The sequence below is a fragment of the Pelmatolapia mariae genome, linkage group LG2 (genome assembly GCF_036321145.2).
Source record: "Pelmatolapia mariae isolate MD_Pm_ZW linkage group LG2, Pm_UMD_F_2, whole genome shotgun sequence".
NCBI lineage: Eukaryota > Metazoa > Chordata > Actinopteri > Cichliformes > Cichlidae > Pelmatolapia > Pelmatolapia mariae.
The window spans coordinates 35,103,341-35,126,152 of record NC_086228.1 but is presented as its reverse complement, the minus strand read 5'-3'; the positions used below and the strand labels follow the sequence as shown (position 1 = coordinate 35,126,152).

At 41.4% G+C, this 22,812-nt stretch overlaps 2 protein-coding genes across 2 annotated transcripts; both read right to left on the bottom strand.

The window, feature by feature from the left end:
* Positions 1 to 5,514: 5,514 nt before the first annotated feature.
* Positions 5,515 to 7,166, bottom strand: LOC134637559 (transmembrane protein 271-like). Its single transcript, XM_063488013.1, has one exon. The coding sequence runs from the start codon at positions 6,666 to 6,668 to the stop codon at positions 5,877 to 5,879; it is 792 nt and encodes a 263-aa protein (XP_063344083.1). The 5' UTR covers positions 6,669 to 7,166; the 3' UTR covers positions 5,515 to 5,876.
* Positions 7,167 to 16,444: 9,278 nt separating this feature from the next.
* fnta (farnesyltransferase, CAAX box, subunit alpha) lies at positions 16,445 to 22,567 on the bottom strand. The gene is made up of 9 exons (XM_063488007.1): positions 22,395 to 22,567; positions 21,484 to 21,569; positions 20,835 to 20,949; positions 20,482 to 20,586; positions 20,222 to 20,348; positions 19,822 to 19,970; positions 17,684 to 17,746; positions 17,291 to 17,483; positions 16,445 to 17,184 (listed from the first exon to the last, which is right to left on the bottom strand). The coding sequence occupies exons 1-9, from the start codon at positions 22,517 to 22,519 to the stop codon at positions 17,017 to 17,019; spliced, it is 1,131 nt and encodes a 376-aa protein (XP_063344077.1). The 5' UTR covers positions 22,520 to 22,567; the 3' UTR covers positions 16,445 to 17,016.
* Between the last annotated feature and the right edge of the window lie 245 nt (positions 22,568 to 22,812).

Here is a 22,812-nt window from a genome sequence, read left to right as displayed (position 1 = left end):
CTGGAGGGAGGATCCTCAGCCTCCCTGGGAAAGTCTGTGCCAGGGTGCTGGAAAGGAGAGTCCATCCATTAGTTGAACCTTGGATACAGGAGGAACAATGTCATCCTGGTAGCGGAAGCGCTTTGGGTGCCCTTTGTCACTGATTCTGTACATAAAGTTTATGGACAGAGTTTCTAAGCATAGTCAGGTGGCTGAAGGCTTCCACTTGGGTGGCCTCAGAATCTCATCTCTGCTTTTTGCAGGTTTTGTTGCCTTCATCAGGTGATGGCCGCCAGCTCGCACTGAACCTGTTCGCAGCCGGCTGTGAAGTAGCAGGAATGAGAATCAGCACCTCCAAGTCTGACATCATGGTCCTCAACCGGAAAAGGGTGGAGGAAAGCAAAGCTCTCGATTTACTGGTCGATCTATGTCCCTACCCTCAGCTATGGTCACGAGCTGTGGGTAGTGCCCAAAAGAAAGAGATCGGATACAAGCAGTAGAAATGAGCTTTCTCTGAAAGGTGGCTGGCCTCTCAGTTAGAGATAGGGTGAGAAGTTCAGCCATCCAGGAGGGCCTCATAGTAGAGCTGCTACTCCTCCACAATGAAAGGAGCCAGTTGAGGTGGCACCTCGCAGATGAGGTGTTCTGGGCATGTCCTACCGGGAGGAGGGCCCGGAGCAGACCCAGGACATGCTGGAAAGAATTATAGCTCTTGGCCTGCCTGGGAATGCCTTAATGTTCCCCCGGACAAGCTGGAGGAGGTGGCTGGGAAGAAGGCGGTCTGGGCTTCTCTGCTTAGGCTGCTGCCCCCGCGACCCGGCACCAGTTAAGCGGAAGAAGAAGATGAATAGATGGACAACCTCAGCTTCTGATGTTAGGTAGAATAAGCAGAAAGTTAGTGAATGGAGCTTGTTGGCTACCTCCCCCATTAACTATACATACCCATTACTGTATTTCTAAATCCAAGTTGTCAAGTTTTAAACAAGCTTTAAAATCCAGTGATATTTTTATTTTGTTATTTCAAACTATTAACTTCTGGTGCTAGGTAGAATAAAAAGAAAGTCTTATTGGCTAATTGGTTACCTTCTATATTACTAATACACACCCATGGTATTATAATTTATTAGTGTAGTTCTAAGTCCAAGTTCTCATTTTTAAATGTTGTAGCAAAAAGTAAATACAGTACAGGGACTTAAAATCCTATAAAGAGATATATTTTTTAATTTAGCAATATCAAGCTAATAACTTCTGTTGCTAGTTTCAGGTTAGCTACCTTCCTCATTACCTGTACTGACCCAATTATAATATACATTATAATTTCTTAATGTAGTTCTAAATCCAAGTTGTCATTTTTTAATTCAGTAGCAAAAATTAGATATAGTAGAGAATCTTAAAATCCCATAAGTTATATTTTTCATTTATCTGCTGTATTAGGTTACATTTTGGTGTCATTATGCAAATAAAGTAGTGTACAACACATTACTGATTACTTTTTAAAAATTAATAAATAAATGCAATATGTTACTCAATTACTCCCCAGAAAATGTAACTCATTACTCTACTTGTAGCATTACTTTGTAGCATGGGGTGAAATTTATTCTCACATAATTACCAGTTACCGAGTAAAACCTTAGGCTACAGTCCGACACACTGAAACAAATCCCTATCCTAATGAGGACACACAAACTTTCTTTTAGTGTTTACATTTGAACACAAAGCCGAAAACATGCAAGTCAAAAACCAGCCCAAAAGACTTCAAAACAATCTCTGTCCGCAGGGCTGAGGTCAGCAAACGCCCAGTTTCAACATCACTCTGGATTCTTTGTGTGAGCATGCTGTGTGTGCAGATGCTTTTAAAGAGCTGAAGTTGTGTTAACAGCAGAATGCAGTTGTTACCATCCTCAAGCCAATTTGCACTTTACCATCACGCTCATGTCCTTTTGTGCAATAAAGGTCAAATTTATGTGCATATGGATACGACTCAAGAGTTGTAGATAAGATGTGAGCAGTGTCTTGGTAGCTTCTTGTCTGTAAGACTTATTTAACTGGTACATTTTTTTAAAATTATTATTATTGTTTTTATTAATCTTGTGTTAATGACAAGCAAATAAATAATAATCACCTTACAGGGATTGAGGGACTATATCGCCCTTAGTTCAGTCAGCATTTACCAAGCTGGCTGCAGTGGTGGAGAAGTCTTCAGTAGTTTACTAAATAACAGCAATGCCACAGTGTAAAAATAGTAGAGAGTAAATGTCAAGCACTGAACATTCCAGTGTGTATTATTAGCTGCATTTTCCTACAGTTTTGAAATTAAAAGCCTCATGAATTCATAAAATGTCAGTAATGTTGCAGTATATAATTGGATAATGATTACCTCTGCATTAGTGCTGAAGTGTCACTGATTGCTTTGGTTAGTCCAGTTAAAGCTCATATTTTTGCATCATATTTACACTGCTTGAGAGGGCGGTTTATACCACAGCATCATATCTTGTGAGCTCATCATTAATTTTGTATGACGAATGTGCTCAATATAAAGTATGAAATGCCGTGAAATGGGAACACTTCCACGATCATGTGTAATTAGCTTCTGGACACTAACGGGATTTAATTACTTTTGGCAACATCATAATGCACTTATGTGCAATATGGTGTAGCACACTGATTGCAGCTCAGAAAACAGATCTGATAAGCCAGCGAACAGAAGCATGACACAGCTCGGTTTTCGTTTAATCACCTCAGTGTGAATAAAAGCCAATCTTCTTTCCTGGAAGAAACTTTGCTTAAATACTCGTGTTTTCTGGAGTGAAATCCACCAAATATGGTCTCTGTGTTATCAGTGCAGCAGATTTTATCAGCAAATGTCAGAAAATGTTAGTCTTGGTATCTACATAATTGTGGCTCCACAAATTTGAAAGATAAAATCATCAGTTTTGTGCATTTCATGGGGATGTTTATGTAGAGTTTGACTTGTAAAGCTATTTTAAATATATGCCATAAGTGACCTTGTGCACTCTGTCCGTGCCTTGCCTAACCAGACAATAAGCTAGAAAATGGAAGTGGCAAATATCTTCAGTCCAATATCTGTAAATTCAAACAGCCTGCACTGAAGGTCTGGTGATTTAACAAGGAGGGGAGATCAGAGTACCGTCAGACAGGAGTTTATTCCACCATCTAAATTTTGGGTTTATTTGTGCCACATTCAGCCCATTAACAATATAACTCAGAGGCATTCGCGTCAAACCAAATGACGCCTATTTACCTCATTGACTCTGGTTATTGAATATCAGACCATTTCACTAAAGTAATAATCACAGTGCGTAATAAAAAAAATAAGTAATAGGAGCAGCATTGCTTCATTGCACCACCTCCCTGTAGTGTAATCTTTACTACATTTTGAGGTTTTATGAGCTGAGAGAGAAGGCTAGAAACCTTCATATAGTACTTTTAAATCTCTCAAATAAAAATAAAACACACACACATTGCCAAAAACCACCTGAAACACATTCGGGCCACATAACTGATCCAGCCCCGTGTGGTACTGCTGACGTGGAGCGCAAGCGTCCAGCTTTATTCGTGGTAGAGAAATCATCTTTTAGTTTGAAAGTCTTTTTTCTCTGTGCTAAGTTTCTGTTTATGCACACTCACGGCAGGTGACTTTCAAAGAACCCACACCATTAGCTTTGTTTGGATTTTCTTCTTTTTCCCCCTTTTCTGGCCAACACTCGGTGAAACTTTCAGGGCACCAGCTCCCTGGAGACTTCTTTTGTTCTCCAATCGGCTGCTCAGATAATCTTAGGTCATAGCCACATATTTTACAGGCAGAAAACCTAAGAGAGATGACAAGAGCAGGATGTTTTTCCCCCTCCTAGCCGCTATTCAGCTCTGGCACGCAAAGCCCAACCTAAGCAGAATGAGTAAGTGGAGAGCATCATGACACAGTTTTGAAAAAGATGAGAGGAGGATTATTACACTGAGCCAGTGAAGTACTTCTTAAAGTTTGTTCATCACAGAGTGCTCGTCAAAGTGCCCCTAGAAAGACATTCAGCCGCGGATGCTCATTTGAGGGGATTTAATTTGAAGGAAAAGGAAGCATTTCGATTTAATTTTCCACAGAGACGCGTTGTCCAAAGGTGGGCACGTAATAATGACAGCCAGATCTGTCATTTGTCTTCTCTCTGTTCTTGCTGTTAAGTGAAATGAGTAATAGTGTGGTTGAAAAGCTTTTCAATCTCCAGGGAGGATCCATGCTGAGAAACAATGCGGTTATTTGTGTGGTTGGAGAAAGTATATAATTTCAAGACCAATCACATGGAATCATATGGGAAGCAGCTCTGCACAGTTTGAACTCTTTAAATTGGTTAAAATGAGTTACTGCGTTGGAGCTGTATCGCATCCGGACAGCCGGTCTGATCCCTTGAATTGAGAGATTTTGTGTCATTTACCCGCCTGTTACTTCAAAAATCAAGGAAAGTGAAGCGCATTCAGGCTCAGACTGCCTGAGATGCCCCTGCTTCCTCCTGAATCTCACATGCTCATTATCAGCATTACCATAATCTATTGTGTCACTCACAAAAGCTTTGCTATAAAAGGAAATTCCACAGATTTTACATATCAAACTCGGGCGGCTCATGGGGTCTCAGCAGCCAGCTGCAAGAGCTGACTCCAGAGAAAAACTGTCCAGAGGCTAAAAACAAATACCCCTGATGATGTCATAATGATGTCACCAGAGTTATGTCAGATTGGGTGGTCAGGTAGCCTGATGGGGTGGAGTAACTTTTGATGAAGGTAGAACAAATCCAAGTTTGCAGCTGCTTTTATGGATCCTGTGTGTTTGAAGCTCTTGATTGTTAGACTTTACTCGTTTTTTAAAATAATGTCTTTAGTCACCCTGCTCTTTGGAGTGCAACACTAATGTATTACTTAAGTGTGGCTAAACATAAGGTCAGGAGCCAGAATTGGCCAGCAAAGTCTGAAATCTGGCCCACTGTAAGCCTTTGGTTTAGGAGGGCATATATTTTAGACTTTTAACTGTATTTTCACAAGTTTTATCCTACTGAGAAAGACCTTCATACACAGCAATTATGGAACAAATAAATTGCAACAGTTAAAACACATATGTTCATGTTTTTTTGTTTTTTACTAGCAGCTACAGAAATGTGTGTGCTTTTTTGTAGTAACAATTGCGACATAATTTATTTTATCGTGCGTAAAAACTAAAATTGCACTTGGATGGGATTAAACGTGCAAAGGAGAGTTTGGCTGTAAAATTATCCCCGCTTTGACGTGAAAAGATGTGACTCCTTTTGGAGCCTTTTCTCAGGTGTTTACCCAGCGGATTACATGAATTCTCGTGAATTTATAAAATTACCGTTTGGATTGATGTGCGTGACACTTTCACTAATTACGCTCCACCAGCTATCCTCAGAGTCTGGAGGAGGTCTGCCCGCAACCTTTAGGGCTCGAAGTTTAGAGTGAACACACCAGCACAAAATCTAAACTGCCAGCAGCTCCATGACGTCAGGTGAGGTTAAATACAGTTTATTCACAGGTAAAAACGTTAACAGCAAACATTCAGAACACAAACTCTGCTTTTTGTTATATTAGCAAGCTGTTGCGTTTTATGGGCCTTGATCTGTCTGCTCTGTCTGGCCCTGGATGATGTGTTTATCTACATCAGTCTGATTGGTGATGTTCAACATAAGCTAACAGGCAGAGGTAAAAGAAAAGTGAGAAGGAATGAGGCGAAAACAAAATCCACTCCGCCGTCCTCCTGTGTAACTTACTGCTTTTTGTTGGGTTGTTGGAGGAGGAAGAGGAAGGGGAGATTTTTTTAAAGCGTAAAGTCATTGATTGTCTCAGCAGAGGGAAGCGCTGCCGGGGCTGCTCCAGAGCGGCTATGTGTTGCATGCCTCAGCGGGGAAAATGTCTTCGTATGCGGGTGGCAGTTCACTGGGGAGCGGGTAGGAGAAAGGGAAGCAATGATTGAGCTCCGGGTCCGTGGGCGAGTATCCCGGCAGCTCGATTGACGGGTGTCCCCCGCACTGCACTTCTGCACCTGTCTCGTCAAACACACCAAAAACACCCAGGTTGATGTAAGACACCGGCTGGAAATCCGCCGAGGAGCAGTCCCGCTCCTCGCTGAAGATGATCGCCCCGGCGCTCTGCCTCTGACACTGTCTGCTCCTAGAAAACTGCGCTGTTTTGTACCTTTTGATGATCACCAGGTTGATGAGCCCGAGGAGGCACTCCAACGTGCTGAGAACAGTGGAGATGACCAAACTCCGCTGGTAATCCCTCAGCTGCTCGCAGGCAGGGTTCAGCACCACAGAGTGGAAGCAATAATGGGAATATTTCCTCTCCACCAGAGAAGCCGTGTCCCCGTCCACCACCGCGCCAGAGAAGGCGGTGAGGACCCCCAACAAGAAGACCACAACACCGAGGAGAAAGAAATTCCTGCAGCCGGGCTTGTCCGTGCAACACACCAGCGCGGTTCCCAGCATGACCTGCCCGATTCCCACAAGTAGCCCGGAGTAGAAAGCCCCGGCCGTGGAGCCGAGGTGGAAATGCGCTTTCACCGTAGATCCCAACGAGACGCATCTTAATCCAACGACAACTTCGCTCAGGGCGCACACGAAGAGGAGGGTGCTGGAGAGGACGGTGCACAGTCCTTTCCCACTCAACTTCATTATATTCCACCTCTGCCGCTCTCGATCCCTCTCCCCCGCTCTTCATCCTCCTGCGTCCTCTCCTCCGTCTCCTCTGGAAGCACTCTCACATCGGGACATCATCTGCCGGTGACTCCTCCGGTTCAGAGCGGGCTATCCTCGCCGCTGCGGCGTCTCTCTCACATGCCCGCCGCTTTACAGGAATATATAAATAATTAATGACAAGGACGCATTCCTCACTGCACTTATCGATAATCCATACAGCCAATGATCGCGTTACCCAAGATCAGCTATAGCCGCCCATCTCACTCCCGAGCAAAAGTTTTTTTTATGTTGCTTTTCCTTTTTTCTCCTGAGGAGAGAGTGCAGTCCGCCAAGTCTCCGGCTTGAATGCCGTGTGCGGGGTTTTGTGGCAGAGAAGGAGGCGGCTGCTACAGCCGGAGATGCTCGAGCGTCCTGTTGACCAATGACCCGCAGGCCCCAAGAACACTCCTACAGGGGCTATAAGTGTGCCTGAGGTGCCACGTAGAGACTTTACAGTGACGTTGTGTTAAATGGAAAGGCGAGTGAGCGACTTTTGGTGGGTGATCAAAACAATCGTGAGCGCGACTGGTGTTCGGGAACATGAAATGATTTCTTTTTTCTTTTTTTATACACGCACTTCAAACCCTCAGGCTCGTAGTCAGTTCAGTTCTGCAGGAGTGACTGCGAGGTGAGGAATTTAATTTAGGCGAGAGGTAACCTGTGTTCCTGTTATTAAACTGATTTTTGGCGGAAACAAAATAATCCTCTTATTCTTAATATGAGCTAAATAAAAAAACGAAAAGCCCACCAAGTCTCTGTTTCTCCTAGGACTTGTTTTTGTCAGGCAGATTTTTCCGGAAATCACAAATCATCAAGCATCAGTAAGACGAGAGGAGCTGAGCGAGGCTGTGCGCTGTCCGCGGTGCTGAAACATCCAAACCTGGAGGCCAGACGGCCGCTGATTGGAGTCCACAGCATCTCTCCTCACATTTCTAATGGATCTTTAAAACTATAAACGTCTCGTATTTTATTAGTGGTTGAGACAGGCTCCAGACCTCACCATAGACAACCTTTAGAGGAGTGTTGCAGGGTGGATAACTGGTTAGAGGCAGCATTTCAGTCTTAAAACAAATGTAGAAAGACATACTGTATGAGTCATCCAAAGTCCATGCTGCAATGCCCAACAGAAGCTACAGCCCACAGTGTAAAAGTAAATGTTTGAGTGTGAAGTCTAATAGAGTTCATAGCCATTATAAATAGAGCAGACAGTTGAAAGAGACATTCTTCTATTTCATATGTTGAAAATATGTTAAGAAAATCTTTAAGAGATTTATTTGTGTGTGTGTGTGTGTGTGTGTGTGTGTGTGTGTGTGTGTGTGTGTGTGTGTGTGTGTGTGTGTGTGTGTGATCATGAGGAGGACCAGATTTCATGATAACAAATCCAAATATATGCTGAGTCATTTTTATTACCTAAAACCCAAAAACATTTTTGGCACTAAAGTGTGGAGATATGACACCACTGTGGTCACTAAGATTTATCATCTTTGTCATCCATGAGCAAAGTAAATATCACAACAAAATTTCATGCCAGTGGCATTTGAGGCTGGAGTTTTGGGAGCAAAGTGGCCGAGTGACATTCATTTAGTGAAAACAAATTGGTGTCATTTAATCGGAGCTGGCTAATAATGAAATGTAAAGAAAAAATCGTGAAAAAGTTCAAGGATATGCAAAATGATTCAACTGTGTGACCTGCTGTAAAAACATTGCCGGTTCTTGGAGCTGAGTTGTTTCCACTTCATTTTATCTGGTTGTGAAGACTCTCAGCGGACGAGCGTGAGTTCTTGACTTAATTAACCAAATGTTTGACGAGTGCAGGTGGGAGAATTCCACCAGGGAAAGCCTTCGCCCATCCATTCATCACAATGAGCCACCTCATTGACTGTACCAGCACAGCTGCCAGCAAGTGTGAGTGTCACTCTAATTAGGTCATTACTACTTTGCATAGGTTTGCAGATAAGAAAAGATGCTGTGAATGATGAGCTGATAAGCTGCTGATTGGCTGATTGATTGGCAGGCTTGCTTGCTGGCAGTGTGTTTCAGTGATGTTGACACCATCAGCAGCAACAACCTGACTGACTGGCCTGGTCACCACAGGTGTAGATACAAAACTGAAGCAATAAAGGCACAAACTGGAGAATCAAAACACAGAAAACAAAGCATCTGAGGCTCAAAGTTTCCTGGGGAGCAATTAACCCACTGCTTAACGAGTCTCTCTGTCACTTCTTATCCAGTCCATACATGAGCAATAAAACCCACAGCTCTGAGTCCTTCCTGCTGTTAAAGCATTGTATTTGAGCCATGCTTTGTGTGGCAGCAGATTCAAACCCATTTTTCACATTTGTTGTTCCATAATGTGGGCGTTGCGAAGCCTTTTGTAACTGTGATTAAGAGCTATACAAATAAACTTGGACCAGGGCATCGCAGAAAATGGCTTCACTTCACTCACAGTGTGAGCAGCCACAGGTAAGGAGCATGCACTTTAATGTGAAGGAAAACTACTGGATTCAATTGCCCGATAAAAGTGATGAGGCAGAGGTTGTTAATAGCATATGTCTTTCATCAGGGCACAAGGTGAGCCCTGCTCACCTCCATAACACAGACCATTTCCCTCATGGTCACAGACCTGGAAGACATTGTTACTGAAGGGGAAAGTGGCTCTAACCTTAATGGGTAAGATCACCTCTCACCTACATGGCAGAAAGACCTGAAATTGGCTTCATTTTAATGTAGAGGGCTGTCTGAATGTTATTACTATATGGTCTATAGGGGAAAATGCCACACAAAGAAATGCAGATAGATCCCCAGCAATTTAATAATAATAATAAAAAATCAGCCTTCTCCTCCAAGAGCAGATTTTCAACTTAAATCACTAGAAGTCATTCTGTGTGTGTGTGTGTGTGTGAGCATTTAGGCTCGATTGCTTCAGCTGTGCCAAGAGTCAGCTGTGAAGGGAGTGCTTCGGCATCTAAGATGCAGTTTTACAGCAGCAGTTACAACAGCCGCGACAGGTCGGCCTGTAAAATCCTGTGTTAGCCTATAAATATTAATGAATCTAAAGCAGCCGCTGCTGTTGATGGCTGGAGCTGGGAGGGACTCCAACAATGTTTCTTCTAAAGAGGAACTGACTCTGAAAAATAAATTCAATACCAAGGGTGAAAACCTGTCAGACCTAGATCAGACAGGGGACAGGGTTTGTCAAATGGGCGGGAGCATTAGGAACAGAGAAGTGAGGCAGTCAGCTGGTGAGATTATCATAGTATTCATATCAACAGTGTATCAAATGACTGTGCGGAAGATACCACTTGCTTTTTTTCGAGTAATTTTCATTTGCCAGTGTGAAACTTCTTCTCTTATTGACTTTCTTTAGAGCTGCTGCAGCTTCATGTCGCCAGCAGAAAACCTCAGATAAACCCACTGTGGGCTTCCAGTACCCACCCGAAACAGACTGAAAACAAAAGCAGCAAATGTTACCTGATGAACAGAGCGAGAACCCAGTGTAGACAAACAGATCTGTGTGCAGACACTGGGCTCGACTCCAAACAAATAATGATATCCCTTACAACAAGCCCAAGAAAAGAGTTCCAGCGATAAATACTCCTTAACAAATCAAATAATGTTTAGTCTATCACTAAGGGAATATATGAGATTGTTGTCAGTGTGTGTGAGCGGTGGGGTGTGTGTGTGTGTGTGTGTGTGTGTGTGGGGGGGGGGGGTGCTCAGTGAAGGAAAATTGAAAGCATTTCATTTAAAATGAGCTCAGTTTTGTGTTTGTTGGCGTCACTGGAGGTCAGTTTCGAGTAGTATGGGTGTTTGTGTATGTGCGGGGCTTTACAAGGTGCAGAGGCTGGATAATTATGCATAAAGCCTGAGGAGCAGCAAAGAAATGCCATTTAGCTTTTGTAGATGCCAAAACAGACGAGCAGGTGTTGCTGAAGATGAGGTCCAAATGATTCCATCAAAGTGGAAGTTTGAACTTATTTATCCCTTTCCTTCTGTTTCCTGCTTGATTTTTATGAACTTTATATCAGGATTAGAGGCTCCACAGGATAGTATCTAACAAGCATAATATCGCTGGTTTGATCATAGGTAGGGGACAGGAAGGGCATCTGGTGTAATAAAAAAAACCTGCCATATCAAATATATGGAGCTAGCTGCTGTAGTGCAGTTTTGAGGTTGAGCTACTGCCCCCTTGTGGCCAGAAACGACAACAAAGCAGCTTTAAGTGAGATTTGTGGGCACTTTTGGCATTTTATGGAAAATAACATCTCACTGAAATAATGGGTCTCTAAGGTACTTCCTGACTTATTGACCTTGGTTAAGAGTACCATTACCCTTAAAGTTGCACTTGGATTGTTTTATTCCGAGGAGAGTCTCAGTCTTTGGGAAACTTCAAGCATGTTTTATTAACAATAAAGTCAGAAATGAATGTGTGAAAAGTAACCACCAGCATCGCCACTATTCCTTCTGATGTTCCCGATGTTAATAGCACCATTGTTATAATTTAATCTGAATCAAAAGTCAATTTAACTTCAAACCTTTCCCCTGGTCATTTAATTTAGCGCTGCTTCATCTAATTATACCCTTCACTGCACAACTGCATATATATTTAGTTTCCTCTGACTTTTAATCAAAGAACTGCAAAGTAGATTTTTCTTTGAGTTAAGGTACCAAGAAACATTTTCACTTTTCAAGTCAGGAAATACACAGGCTTAAATCATGAATGCGTGTTGTGCTAAAATATGTAAACAAATGAAAAATAACGAGGTAAATTATAAATAATTCAAGCACTGACTGGCTGGACTGGAGGGAGCACACACTGAAACCTGTTAAAACTGTAAGTATAATTCTTCCCCATTTAGCACCATCGCTGAAATTGTTCTGCTGAACCTTAAAGAAGATTTATAGTGGTATTTATGTTAATGGAAATCCATACAGATGATGGCGATGGTAACGATGATGATCAGATTACATTAGTGAGATTCATTAGTGAGGAGGAGGAGGTGAAGGTAAGAGGCAATGTAATGATGAGAGTTGCATGTGAGGGTAAAGCACAGTCTACGTGGGAGTTTATTTCAGGCATCCAAAGAATACAAATAAAGTCCTGCTCAAGATGATAGCATCGTCCAAATGCAAGTGAAAACACTGCTCCACAATGGAGTGTATTTGCAAAATTATGCTGCAGATCACTTTGATATTGTTATGTTTGCACAAAGCATCTTTGTCGTTGATCATTTTAAAATATTCAAAATCCTCCTACTCGGTTTCTTTCACACAACAAATGAGGGTCTTTCCGCTCGTTCTTTTCAAAACCGTTGTAGCCAGAGGTAGTAAATGTTTTTCATTACCAGATAAATTGAGTGCAGAAGTGTCACCAAATAATAAAACTGTGTGGAATCATTTAAAATGATGCAACAGAGGACTTAGGAGAAGCTACACCCAATCCGGGGTTTTCCTTCTGTCTTGTAGTCCACCTCTTTATATAAGGAAACTGCATCAGACATTTAAGAGACTTTAAATGTGAGGCTGTTAGAGAACAGAGATGCAGGTGGAAGAAATTACTGCACCAGCAGCACGCAGGCAGAGCGTATAGAAAAGGGGCAGACAGCTGACCTTAGGCTTTCTCCCGAGACTGCAAGATGCTCAAGAGACAACGCTCGTAGCCGGCCTTTGTGACTTCAGAAGGATTCTTCAAATGTGACCCGATTAAAAATGTGTTTTTCTATGCACTTCTTCACTTTGATGTTTGAGCTGCTTTTACGCCACCAGCTGAAGATGAGTCCAGTTTTGTGGTCCAGGATTTCTGGATTAGGAAGGATTAGATATAGATGTAACATCATTTTTAGCGTTAGACACACATTACTGTTCGTAACTGAATAAAGAAATGACAGTCAGATTTACAGCAGCAAATTTAGCATTTTTGGAAGGCTGAGAGCTTCCAGGGTGAGGAAAAACAGTTTTATAGTGCTGTAAAGGAGACTAACACTATACAGCACTGGTTTTAATTCAGTGGCCACTTTACAGATGTTTTCGTTTCCTCACAGTGCAAGTTAACTGTGAGATAAGTTCTTTAATTAATTAATATAATGGTAGATAAGTCTACTTGGTGGTGTGAGCATCAGTTAATTTAGAGGAGAATCACTCTAGTCAAAAGATTATTTTTTCTACTTAATTGAATCTATATTTGGCAGCTTGGTGCTGTTCTGAGAGCAGCACAGCGCTGAGCAGGCATGAATAAAAACACATACATTTAAATCCATAGGATCATCATTGGACAGCGATACATTATGTTGTCATTGTGCTTCTGTACCCCACCACAGTGGCTTTAAATCTAACAATCAATGTGTGATTGAAGTGCAGACCTTCAGCTTGAATTCAAGGAGCTTAATAAAAGTGCTCTATTAACTGTTTGAGAATTAGAGACATTTTTATACATAGTGCATCATTTTCAGAGGCTCAAACAACTGGACGATAGACCGAGGAGTGGTTTCATGGGGAGCTGAGGATTGTTGTTTTCATGGTAATGTTAGCTTTAGACATCCACTGATTGCAACTAATGTTCATCCAGTTATTAAAAACATCCTTATACTTACAATTACATTAGTTTGTCCAATTAGTTTTGTGCATCTGAAAATGCAACACAATTTATGAAAATGCCTGCAATTAGAGTCTGACTGATAAATGATTTTTAAGACTGAGATGGACATTTGGTGACTTAAATAACCAACACATTGGTAGGATGTAACCTGAGCTATCAGTTTCTATGGCGAGACATCAGCTGATCTGTCAGGACTGGTGGAGCTTGACTTTATGCTCAGTTTATCAGTTCATGTATGTCACTACAAATATTCCCATCTTTCCATTTTTCTACTTTTTACACATTTACTTAATTCATTCATTGACTTTCATTGATTTTCTCTACGGTCTTTTCTTTTCTTAACTTTCCAGACTTTATGTTCAGATGTTCACGCTGCAGGGAAAAATGATCACACATTCACCTTGTGTCTTTCAGAAGTGATAAAACAGTGACAGAAATGTCACGAGTCACTCTGACACTGTTTTTGTCACACTTGCGGGCTCCTTTCATCTGAGATTCTACTGTCTGTTTCCTGTTTTGTATTACATTGTAACAATACAACATTCATGTGCACACGCAAGGAATAAGAAAAATCCTACATGTGCTTAATATCAGTTCTCTGATGTTTTGATGTAAAACCGACACGTGGCTGGTGCCTTGATGAACAGAGAGGCTGCAGAATCCCACACAGGATTAGCCGCCTTTCCTTTTCCGCTAAAAGAAGCAGATGTCTCAGAACCAATCTGGGCCTCGTCCAGGACTCTACATGGATACAGCAGTCTCCTGTTAATCCACTGTGTCTGTGCATGCATTTTAAAAAAGTAGACAGTGGCTCCACAAGCCTTTACCACAACTGCTGTTACGGACATAGCATATGGACACCGAAACAGAAGGCAAATGTTTGGCTGCAGGCCTTCTGTCTGCTTCACCTGTATTTAACAGTGTGTGGTTTGTTTGGACTTGTGCTGGGTTTAATTAGTATTTTAATTACACACTGCCTGGAACCCCTGCTTGTTTTTTTGTTCTGGGTTTAACCACTAGGGAGCACTCTCATTCAACAATGCTGGAAGTGATGCAGCAGGTACCTGATCTGTTTTGCTTAATAAGTTGAAACAATGTGGCTAATATGCATACTCAGCTGCCGGGATTGTCTCGTTGCCTGGTTTAACTTGGCAGCTCTTTTACTGTCCTGCAGGTTGGCCCAAAGTTAGACTCGTTTTTTTGTTAAGCAAAAAAGGTGGGAACTGTAAGCCTGTTCTTCACCTATCTCAAGCACCTTTCATTTCATTGCACTTTAAACTTCGTGGGTGTATTGCTGGGAACCCGAGTAAGTGCGGTGCCAAGTTTGAGGTAGTTTAAATGAGTGGTTGTCACATTTTGGATGAAAGTTGTTTTCTACTACCAGAATTTCCCCAAAGAGTGCCTGCTCCATTCTGTGTGTAGAGGAACGAGCAAACATACACACAGAGGTCTGTTTGCTTGGCTATTGCTGTGAGGGCATGCATCCCCAAAGTTTTATTAAAACCCTTTAGAGCTTTAACCCTAAAATCAGGTCTTAACCCTCAGAGAGGCTTTTGAAGGGTGTAAAAAAAGGGCCGGCCAAACAACTGTATCTGTTTGAACATTTCATCTAAAACCGCTCTCTTTATTTAATATAGACATATTGCATTTTGTTTATTTTTTAATATGATGTATGTAGTCATTGCCCTTAATTTCCTGTTACAAATTACTTACAGATTAAACATATATACGGTACTGTCCAAAAGTCTCGAGCCATCCTCATTTCTTTGTGTTTTACTATGAAAATGGGGAGAAGATGCTAACAGTTTGTTGAAACACGTGAAAACATTCATGGAACTACAGTATCGAAGGCAAAAACAGAGTTTATACAGTTCCAATAAGTGTGAAAGTCAATATTTAGTTTGACCACCTTTATTCTTCAACCTAACATGAACTCTTAGCTAAGCTCTCCTGTATTTACCTTGAGTAGTCTTCAGGAATAGCTCTCCAGGCTTCTTTGGATGTTGGCTGCTTTTTTGTTCTGTGCTGTAAAGATGATCCCACACTGCTTCAGTAATGTTGAGGTCCGGACGCTGGGGAGGCAAATCCATGACTGACTGTTCCATTGTGTGCTTTTCTATCCAGGTATCTTTTTACTGCATTGTCATGCTGAAGAATGAAGCTGCTGCCAATCACATGCTTTACAGATGGTACTTTTACTATGTTTATAAATCCATCAACTTGGATGAGATCCCCAACACGACTGGCAGAAATGCAGCTGCGAGTAAAAAGTGCCTAAAGATACAATATAAATGTCTTTTTGCCAACTTGTCTGTTCTGTATAGACATCATCCCCTTGCATTAGGTGCTTTTTTGTGCTTGAATTTTTTCACAGGTCAGTGGAAAATAAAATACCGTAATATTCCTCTGAAAATAGTTGAAACTACTTCAAACAATACGTCTGGGTCCCTGGGAGGAACACATAAAGAAAAGAATGGTGGCTCAAACTTTTGCAAAGCACTGTAGTTCTTTTGATTTTTTAAAAATCTGACAGTTCTGCACAGCCACATTTTCAAGGCACAATCTCATGCACACGCACACGTTAATGATCCTGATTGCCTGCATGCGACATGCTTAGCAATCACCTAGAAATTGTAGCAATAACAGTAACCTGGGTTACACTCTCTGAATGGGCACCGACTGCACTCGTTTGCCAAGCGCTGATGACGTGACCGTGCTGATCGCAGGGTTCGCCACACTACGCAAGCAGCGCTGCTCTAATGTCAACGACGCACAGAAGCTGTAATTACGCACAGCTGGAACACTGGCTGCTCGGTCAGAGACTGTAAGGGGACAGATTGTGTTGTAGTGTCAGCAGAAGTAGAAACAGCTGCATCTAGTGGAGTAAATCCATTTCCTCGCTCCAAGGGAGGTCAGGACATGAGGCTGCGAGTGTCAATACACAGGCTGCAAAGTTCAGAGGACCAAACAGAAAAAAAAATCAAACTAAAAAGTGTCTCATTTAAAGGGAGCAGCATAGATTTGAAAATAAGCAGCAGCATATGACTGCTTTTAATCTCAACTTGCTTCATTCCCACAAAAAAACAAAAACAAAAAAAGACAACACAACATGTCACTGCTGTTATTCCAAACTTATATTTCTCATCTTTCCTTGAAACACAAGCAGATGAATTCCACGTCCAAAACAAATATTTTCCTTTATATTTATGTGAAAAATGGGTTTGCATGTAACCAAAAGTCCAAATGAAGTCTTACTTTGAAGTCTGCTCACTAACGCGTCAGTTCTATGAATTAAAAATAACAAAAAGCTGTAAAACAACGTAAATGTCACACTCACAGGGGTGCAGCTGAATCCATGACAACATACAAAACACATATTCAAGTTGAAACAAAGAAGAAGAACAGCCAGTTAATAAATCTAAAGCTGACGATAACCTGGCTAAAAGACTCTCACTTCCAGGTGTGAGACAAAACTTAACTCCCTCATTTTTTAAAGACTTTCTGATGTAGCTGTCACGTGTATTTCAGACTCTAGGTGACCTTATGTCTGTGGTTATTTCTCAAAACTTGTTCAGTAATATAAATTATAGCCATTTACAGTAATATCAAGCTCCAGGAGTTGATTCTGCGGACAGCAGGACAGCGATGAAGCAGGGCAGGGAGTGGAAATGGTGCGAGTCCCCAGGAGACCTAGCTAGCCTCCTGCGACTGTGATGCTGAGATGGATGGCTCAGGATTTTCTGCCATGGGCTCATCAGAGGGAGTACCGTTTCCATATTTGTTCCTTAAAGAACGTCCCAAAAACTCCCAGTACTCTTTACGGATGGTGTCCTTCTCCTGTGCCAGTAGTTGACAAATCTTCAAAGGAAGACAACAAAGCACAACAACATTGTTTCAGATCTCAAGTTTGACAAGAACAACATTGGGTGCAAACTTTTATTTCTAAGTATGCCTAAGGACTTACTTCTAGAGCCTTTCTTAAAGTTTCCTTTTGCTCCTCCTCTTCTACCTTTTCTTTTTGGGCGATGTTCTCTAAGGCATCCTCATAGCAATCAAACAGAAATGCTAGAAGGTAAGGTGAACAATGTGTCTCCTTTAGCGCCAGCACCCTCTCCAGCAGACCTGGCTGAGATGACAGACCTCGGTCTTGCAGCATCCTTGGGGGGGGGAAAAAAAAGAAGGAAATAAGAGAGGATACTGGCAGTGAGCTTTTCCATTTTTAATAACCATTTCTCAAGCTCCCTGTAGCGTGCTATATATTGAATGTCTGAGGATGGCGCAGTGAGAAAATGTCAGCATGTTTGGGCCTTACAGGTAAACACACATAGGATCATTTACACTGTGATTTGCATCTTACCCTTTCAAATAATTCCATGCACTTTCATTATGGGGAGCCTTCCTGATCTGGTTCAGGCAATATCTGACACAAAGGGAAGAACAGCAGAAAAATCAATGCAGCTGCACAACTGAAGCAGGAACAATGCTGAGGGTACAGAAACATGTATGTATTCATATCATTGTAATTAAATGAATCACACAGTGCAATATGAGAGAGAGAGAGAGAGAAACTTCCAAAAAGTGTACTTAAGTATTTGGATTTTCTGATATTTGCTTCCGTTTTAAGTTGTCAGAAGTGATTTTAATGACTAAATCTTGAGTTTTTGACGTTCCTATAGCACACCATATATTGTATATTTCTTGAGATGGCACACTAAAACATCCCAGTCATTCTTACAACAGCAGAGGTTTTGGCAGTTTCCTGGTCTGGAGCGGTGGATATCCCAGCAAGGTCAGACCTTGCAATGCTCAAAGAAATTCCAAAAACGCCCAAGTGCAAAAAACATGTTAAAGTTCCTGAGAGTAAAACCAAAACAAACACCTCATGCTAACTGTGAAGAAAAGTGGTGGAGGGCTGGGGATTTGGGCTTGTTTTATAGCCACAGGACCCAGGCACCTTGCACTTATTGAGTGGACTATGAACTCCTCTGTATATCAAAGTATTCTAGAGTCAAATATGAGGCTGTTTGCCAAAGTTTGGCTGATATTGTGTCAAACAACAGGACAGTGATCCCAAGCACAGAAGCAAATCTACAACCGAATGGCTGAAAAAGAAAAGAATTAAGGCGGTGCAATGCTCCAGTCACAGTAAACAAGAGTGGGCCAAAATTAATTCACAACAATGTGAGAGACTGATAAATTCAAACAGAAAACAACTGCTTCAAGTTATTTTTGCTAAAGTTGGTTCTACATAACATTACATCATGGGATGAACTTTTCAGAGGAGCGAACAGAGACGTGTTAGCGCTTTTTTCACATGACTGTAGATTTTAGCTAGAATATTAAGCACGATGTCAAACCGAGTTGTTCCATCTTTGTTCCATTATGTTTACAGTTTAGTTGCTCAGGGCTGTATTTACCTTGATGTTAGAACAGCAGAGCTCTTACACTGAAGCAGATTATTGACCATCTCTAGAACAGACTCAGTTTCAAGCTGTTTTGCTGTTGGTCATTCATGAGCAGGTTACTCTCTATTGAATTTGTGCAATACAAGAGTGATAAACACTGATTGTATTTAAATATTACAAATTGCTCCATTTTATTTGAGAGGGGATCATTATCTTACTCCTGCCTGTCTAAACTAATGAATAAACAGTGCTACACTGCCGTTGTGTAATTACACAAAAATTAAACAAGAGACTATGAAACCAAGACATATTAAATGTATGGATCGAGTGAAGTAGTTAAAGGCAATCAGTTAGATTATTTTTGGAGGGGTCAGCCAACTTTTGAGGCGTTTATAATGTAGGAAATTTATTATTACAGGCACTCAAAGTTCACTGGGGTGGATTAAAATTATTTATAGCACTTTATGGCCCTCACACTTTCACAAGTATAGGAGCTAGCCACACGACATTTTCAAGGCTAGAAAACATATTTATGCTCCGGTAAAAATTGAAAATCTACTTTACAACCACTCTAACATGCACTGGTACCCTTAATCTTGTCTAATAATTCAATGGAGGAAACCTCTGAAAGTGCATTTTGGGTAAACTTGTCACCATGTGGAATGGGTGGATGATCAAAACAAACTGTAGGATAATAAAAGTCTAATTTTTATCCATGTTTTAGATCTTCTAGCTCTGCTTATTTTTGTGTCAAAATACAAATTCTAACACAATCACATTTTAACACACACCAGTGTAGGTTGTGGTCATGAACTGGAGAAACCACACTGGGGTTTACATGTTATAAATAATAGTTTGGACTTGTCACACCGATCAAACATTTTTAGCGCCTCAGTTCTTACTTCAGAATTCATGTATGAAGGTAAAAAATTTCAAGCCTCCACTAAATATACTAACATTACTGAACATAATAGGGTCAGCTGTGAGGCACTGGATGATTTTTAATATAATAAACCTATTATTTCCTCACCAATTAAACATTACAATTAATTAAACAACACTAGAAAAATGCAAGAAAAAAAGCACCTACTGAATCTCTCTCTCCACTACAGCTGGATCTGAAAAGCCTGTAGTGTGAGAAATCACAAAATGCCTCTGGTTCCATGCAGAGTTGTTCCTCACATCTTCCTCCAACAGATTCTCCACAAACTTCAGCTCGTTGTCCCACAGTTTGTACTCCTGGGGTACGAATAAGAAAACTAAGCTGGCATCCAACGCGTTGATGCGGTTACATAGTGCAGCGTTTGTGTCATGCATTGCCTCGCATTGCATGATACAAATACTGACCACAGAGGGACTCGAACTACACACAAACAGCCAACCAAATTAATCAGTGAAGGAGTCAGTCTGGCAGAGAGCGTCGCTGTGGGAGGAGAACTGGATCTCGTTCCTCAGCTTTGGAGCCAAACTCTGCCGAGAGCAACACCTACCTGGATGACCCACTGTCTGTGCTGCCAAGCGTGGTAGTTCTTTGCGTCTTGGCTGAGAATGTCTGCGATGAACTGGAGTTCCTCTGAGGGGTCATTCAACCACTCGACCACCATACGTCTGTGATGCCTGGAGCAGAAGGAGGAGTTTGGAAAGCCGTCCTTATCTTCCAACTTTTTCATTAAACTTGAGTCATTTTAGGAATGTCCCACTCCCACTCTCCTCTCTATGTGCTCTGGATAAATTCACATACTGCACTTACCAGACTTGATAGTTTTTGGGTTGCTCTTCAATAATGTTAGTAATGTACTTCATCTCCTCCTTTAGGTCCTTCGACAGGGCTTGCAGGAGTACTCGCCTGTAGTGCCTGGACAGTACCACAGCATATGTTAGATTACATTTTCACAGAAGACACTCATTTCTAAACAAAACAAACACATTTTATACTCTGATGCTGTTTTAAAATTGTGACTGGCCTGAGGCACTTTACCTATAAACAGTACTACTTAACTATGAATGTCATCTTCTTTGCTCTTTTCTCCATTATGTGTAAATGCTACAACATCAAAAGATCAGCACTGCTTTTCCATACTGCCCAACAGGCAAAATGCTCACCAGACAGTGTAATTTGCAGCATTTAGGTCAATGGCATCTGCAGTCAGAGCGAAAGCCCGCTCAGTTTTTTCATCATTCTTTAGGAGGGCACGGAAATAGTCGTAGACATCTGAGACTGTTGGAAGAAAGACGTGAACATTAGATATGAAATCCTTCTGCAATCATATTTCATCTGAAATAGTTTGGATTTTAACAGACAAGTGGCATATTAAAGGAAAAAACAACATAATGTGCCTGAAGGAAGGAAAGTACAGCAAGGAAGCCAGGTGCCACCAGTACGACAATGATTCTCCAAGTGTTTGGAAATCTACTGGAGGCATAGAACACCATTATTCCAAAAAAACAAAAAACAAAAAAACCCCAACCAAAAAAAAAAAAAAACCTACTTTGGTATTTTTACAAATTAGGATGAGGGTACTGGCAGTCAAAAATGTCCCAAACAGTAAATGATATTTGCTGTCATTGTCAAATGTCATTTTCATAATCATAAAACCTTTCAGTGATCACTTGAGCCCCATCGTATGGGTTCATGACAGGATGAAGATGACTACTTAGACATATAATATCTTGCAGTGACCTTTCCCTCTACCCACTTCCTTGCTGTCTTGCAATTTCCTATGAGCCTTCCATGGTTCACTAACAATCTTACACTTTTCCGAGTAGGCGATCTTCACTACAGGATTTGGTCCATCATCCTGTGGAACAGGCTCCAGGTCAGCCCACTCCTTTCTGTCTCTGAAACACAAAAACACGGAGGTGGATTAACTGTCAGTACAGCCTGACAGTAGCTAATGTATTTAGTTACACAGGGCCAAGATCCATCTAGAAACAAATATATTGTAGATAATCACCAGCCCAGTCACCAGTTTTTGGTCCACAAATAAGGCTTTAAGAACCATTAAACTTACTACTACCACGTCTGCTGTCACTAAATTCACCCATAAATTCATTTCAGGCTTCTGTGAGTATTATATCTCTTGATATAATGTCTCTGACTGAGCTAACTACTTTGGGGGGAATGCGTGCACCGTTTTTGTGATCAACCAATGCATTTATCAGCGATTTCTGACCGCCATATAAACAAGGAGGGCTCCTATTCTTGGGTAAAAGAAAACCCAAACAGCAAAGTCATTACAATGCTGCTGATTGTCATCTGACACTTTGGAGGGGGCGGCAAAAAAAAAGCCTCTGTGCAGGGAAAAAACTGCAAATGCGATAACTGTTTAACTTTATACTGAAATCATTAAGACAAGCTGTAACGTTAGGACGCCAAATTAACCTGGGTACTATTCTTTCTGAAGGTATTGGCTAGAATAAACGTACAGAGCTGAACCTTCTACTAGAAAGAGGGCAGTTAGCGAAACTCCTCCGGCTTTCCATCACAAAGACGATAATTATAGTGCACTTTTGACAGCCGCTAACAAAACTCGTATTAAACTATAAGTTATCAAACATTACCGTTATAACAAACACGAGCTACAGAGTAGTTACTAAGTACCGGTAGAGGAGCGACCAAAGCTAAGTTAGCCACCCAAAGAGAAAGTGATAACCAAACACTACCTGTAAAATATGTATCGAGTCGGGTCAACAGCAAATTCATCCTCGATGTGCTCCTCGACCTCTACATCAAACTCTTTGTCTTCGTTAACTTGTACAGATTCAACTGTTTCCTCAATGCCCGACATTGCTAACTAGTTAGCTTAATCGCAGTTGTGCTCCGTTGAGAAAGACAACGTCATATCCGGTGTAGCGGAAAAAGTTGCCTTTAAGTGCTGCTGGGAAATGGAGATTTTCTATCCTTAATTATCACCTAATAATAATAGACAGCCACACGGTCCACAAGATATGTATAAGTTTCAGTCAGGTTCTTGCGTAATTTGGCGCACCTCAGTATTTTCTCCTTGTTTCCTTGCTTTATGAAAGGCTTCTTGACAGACACCCTTCCACTGAGACGTTTCTTGAATGTGTAACTTTCAGA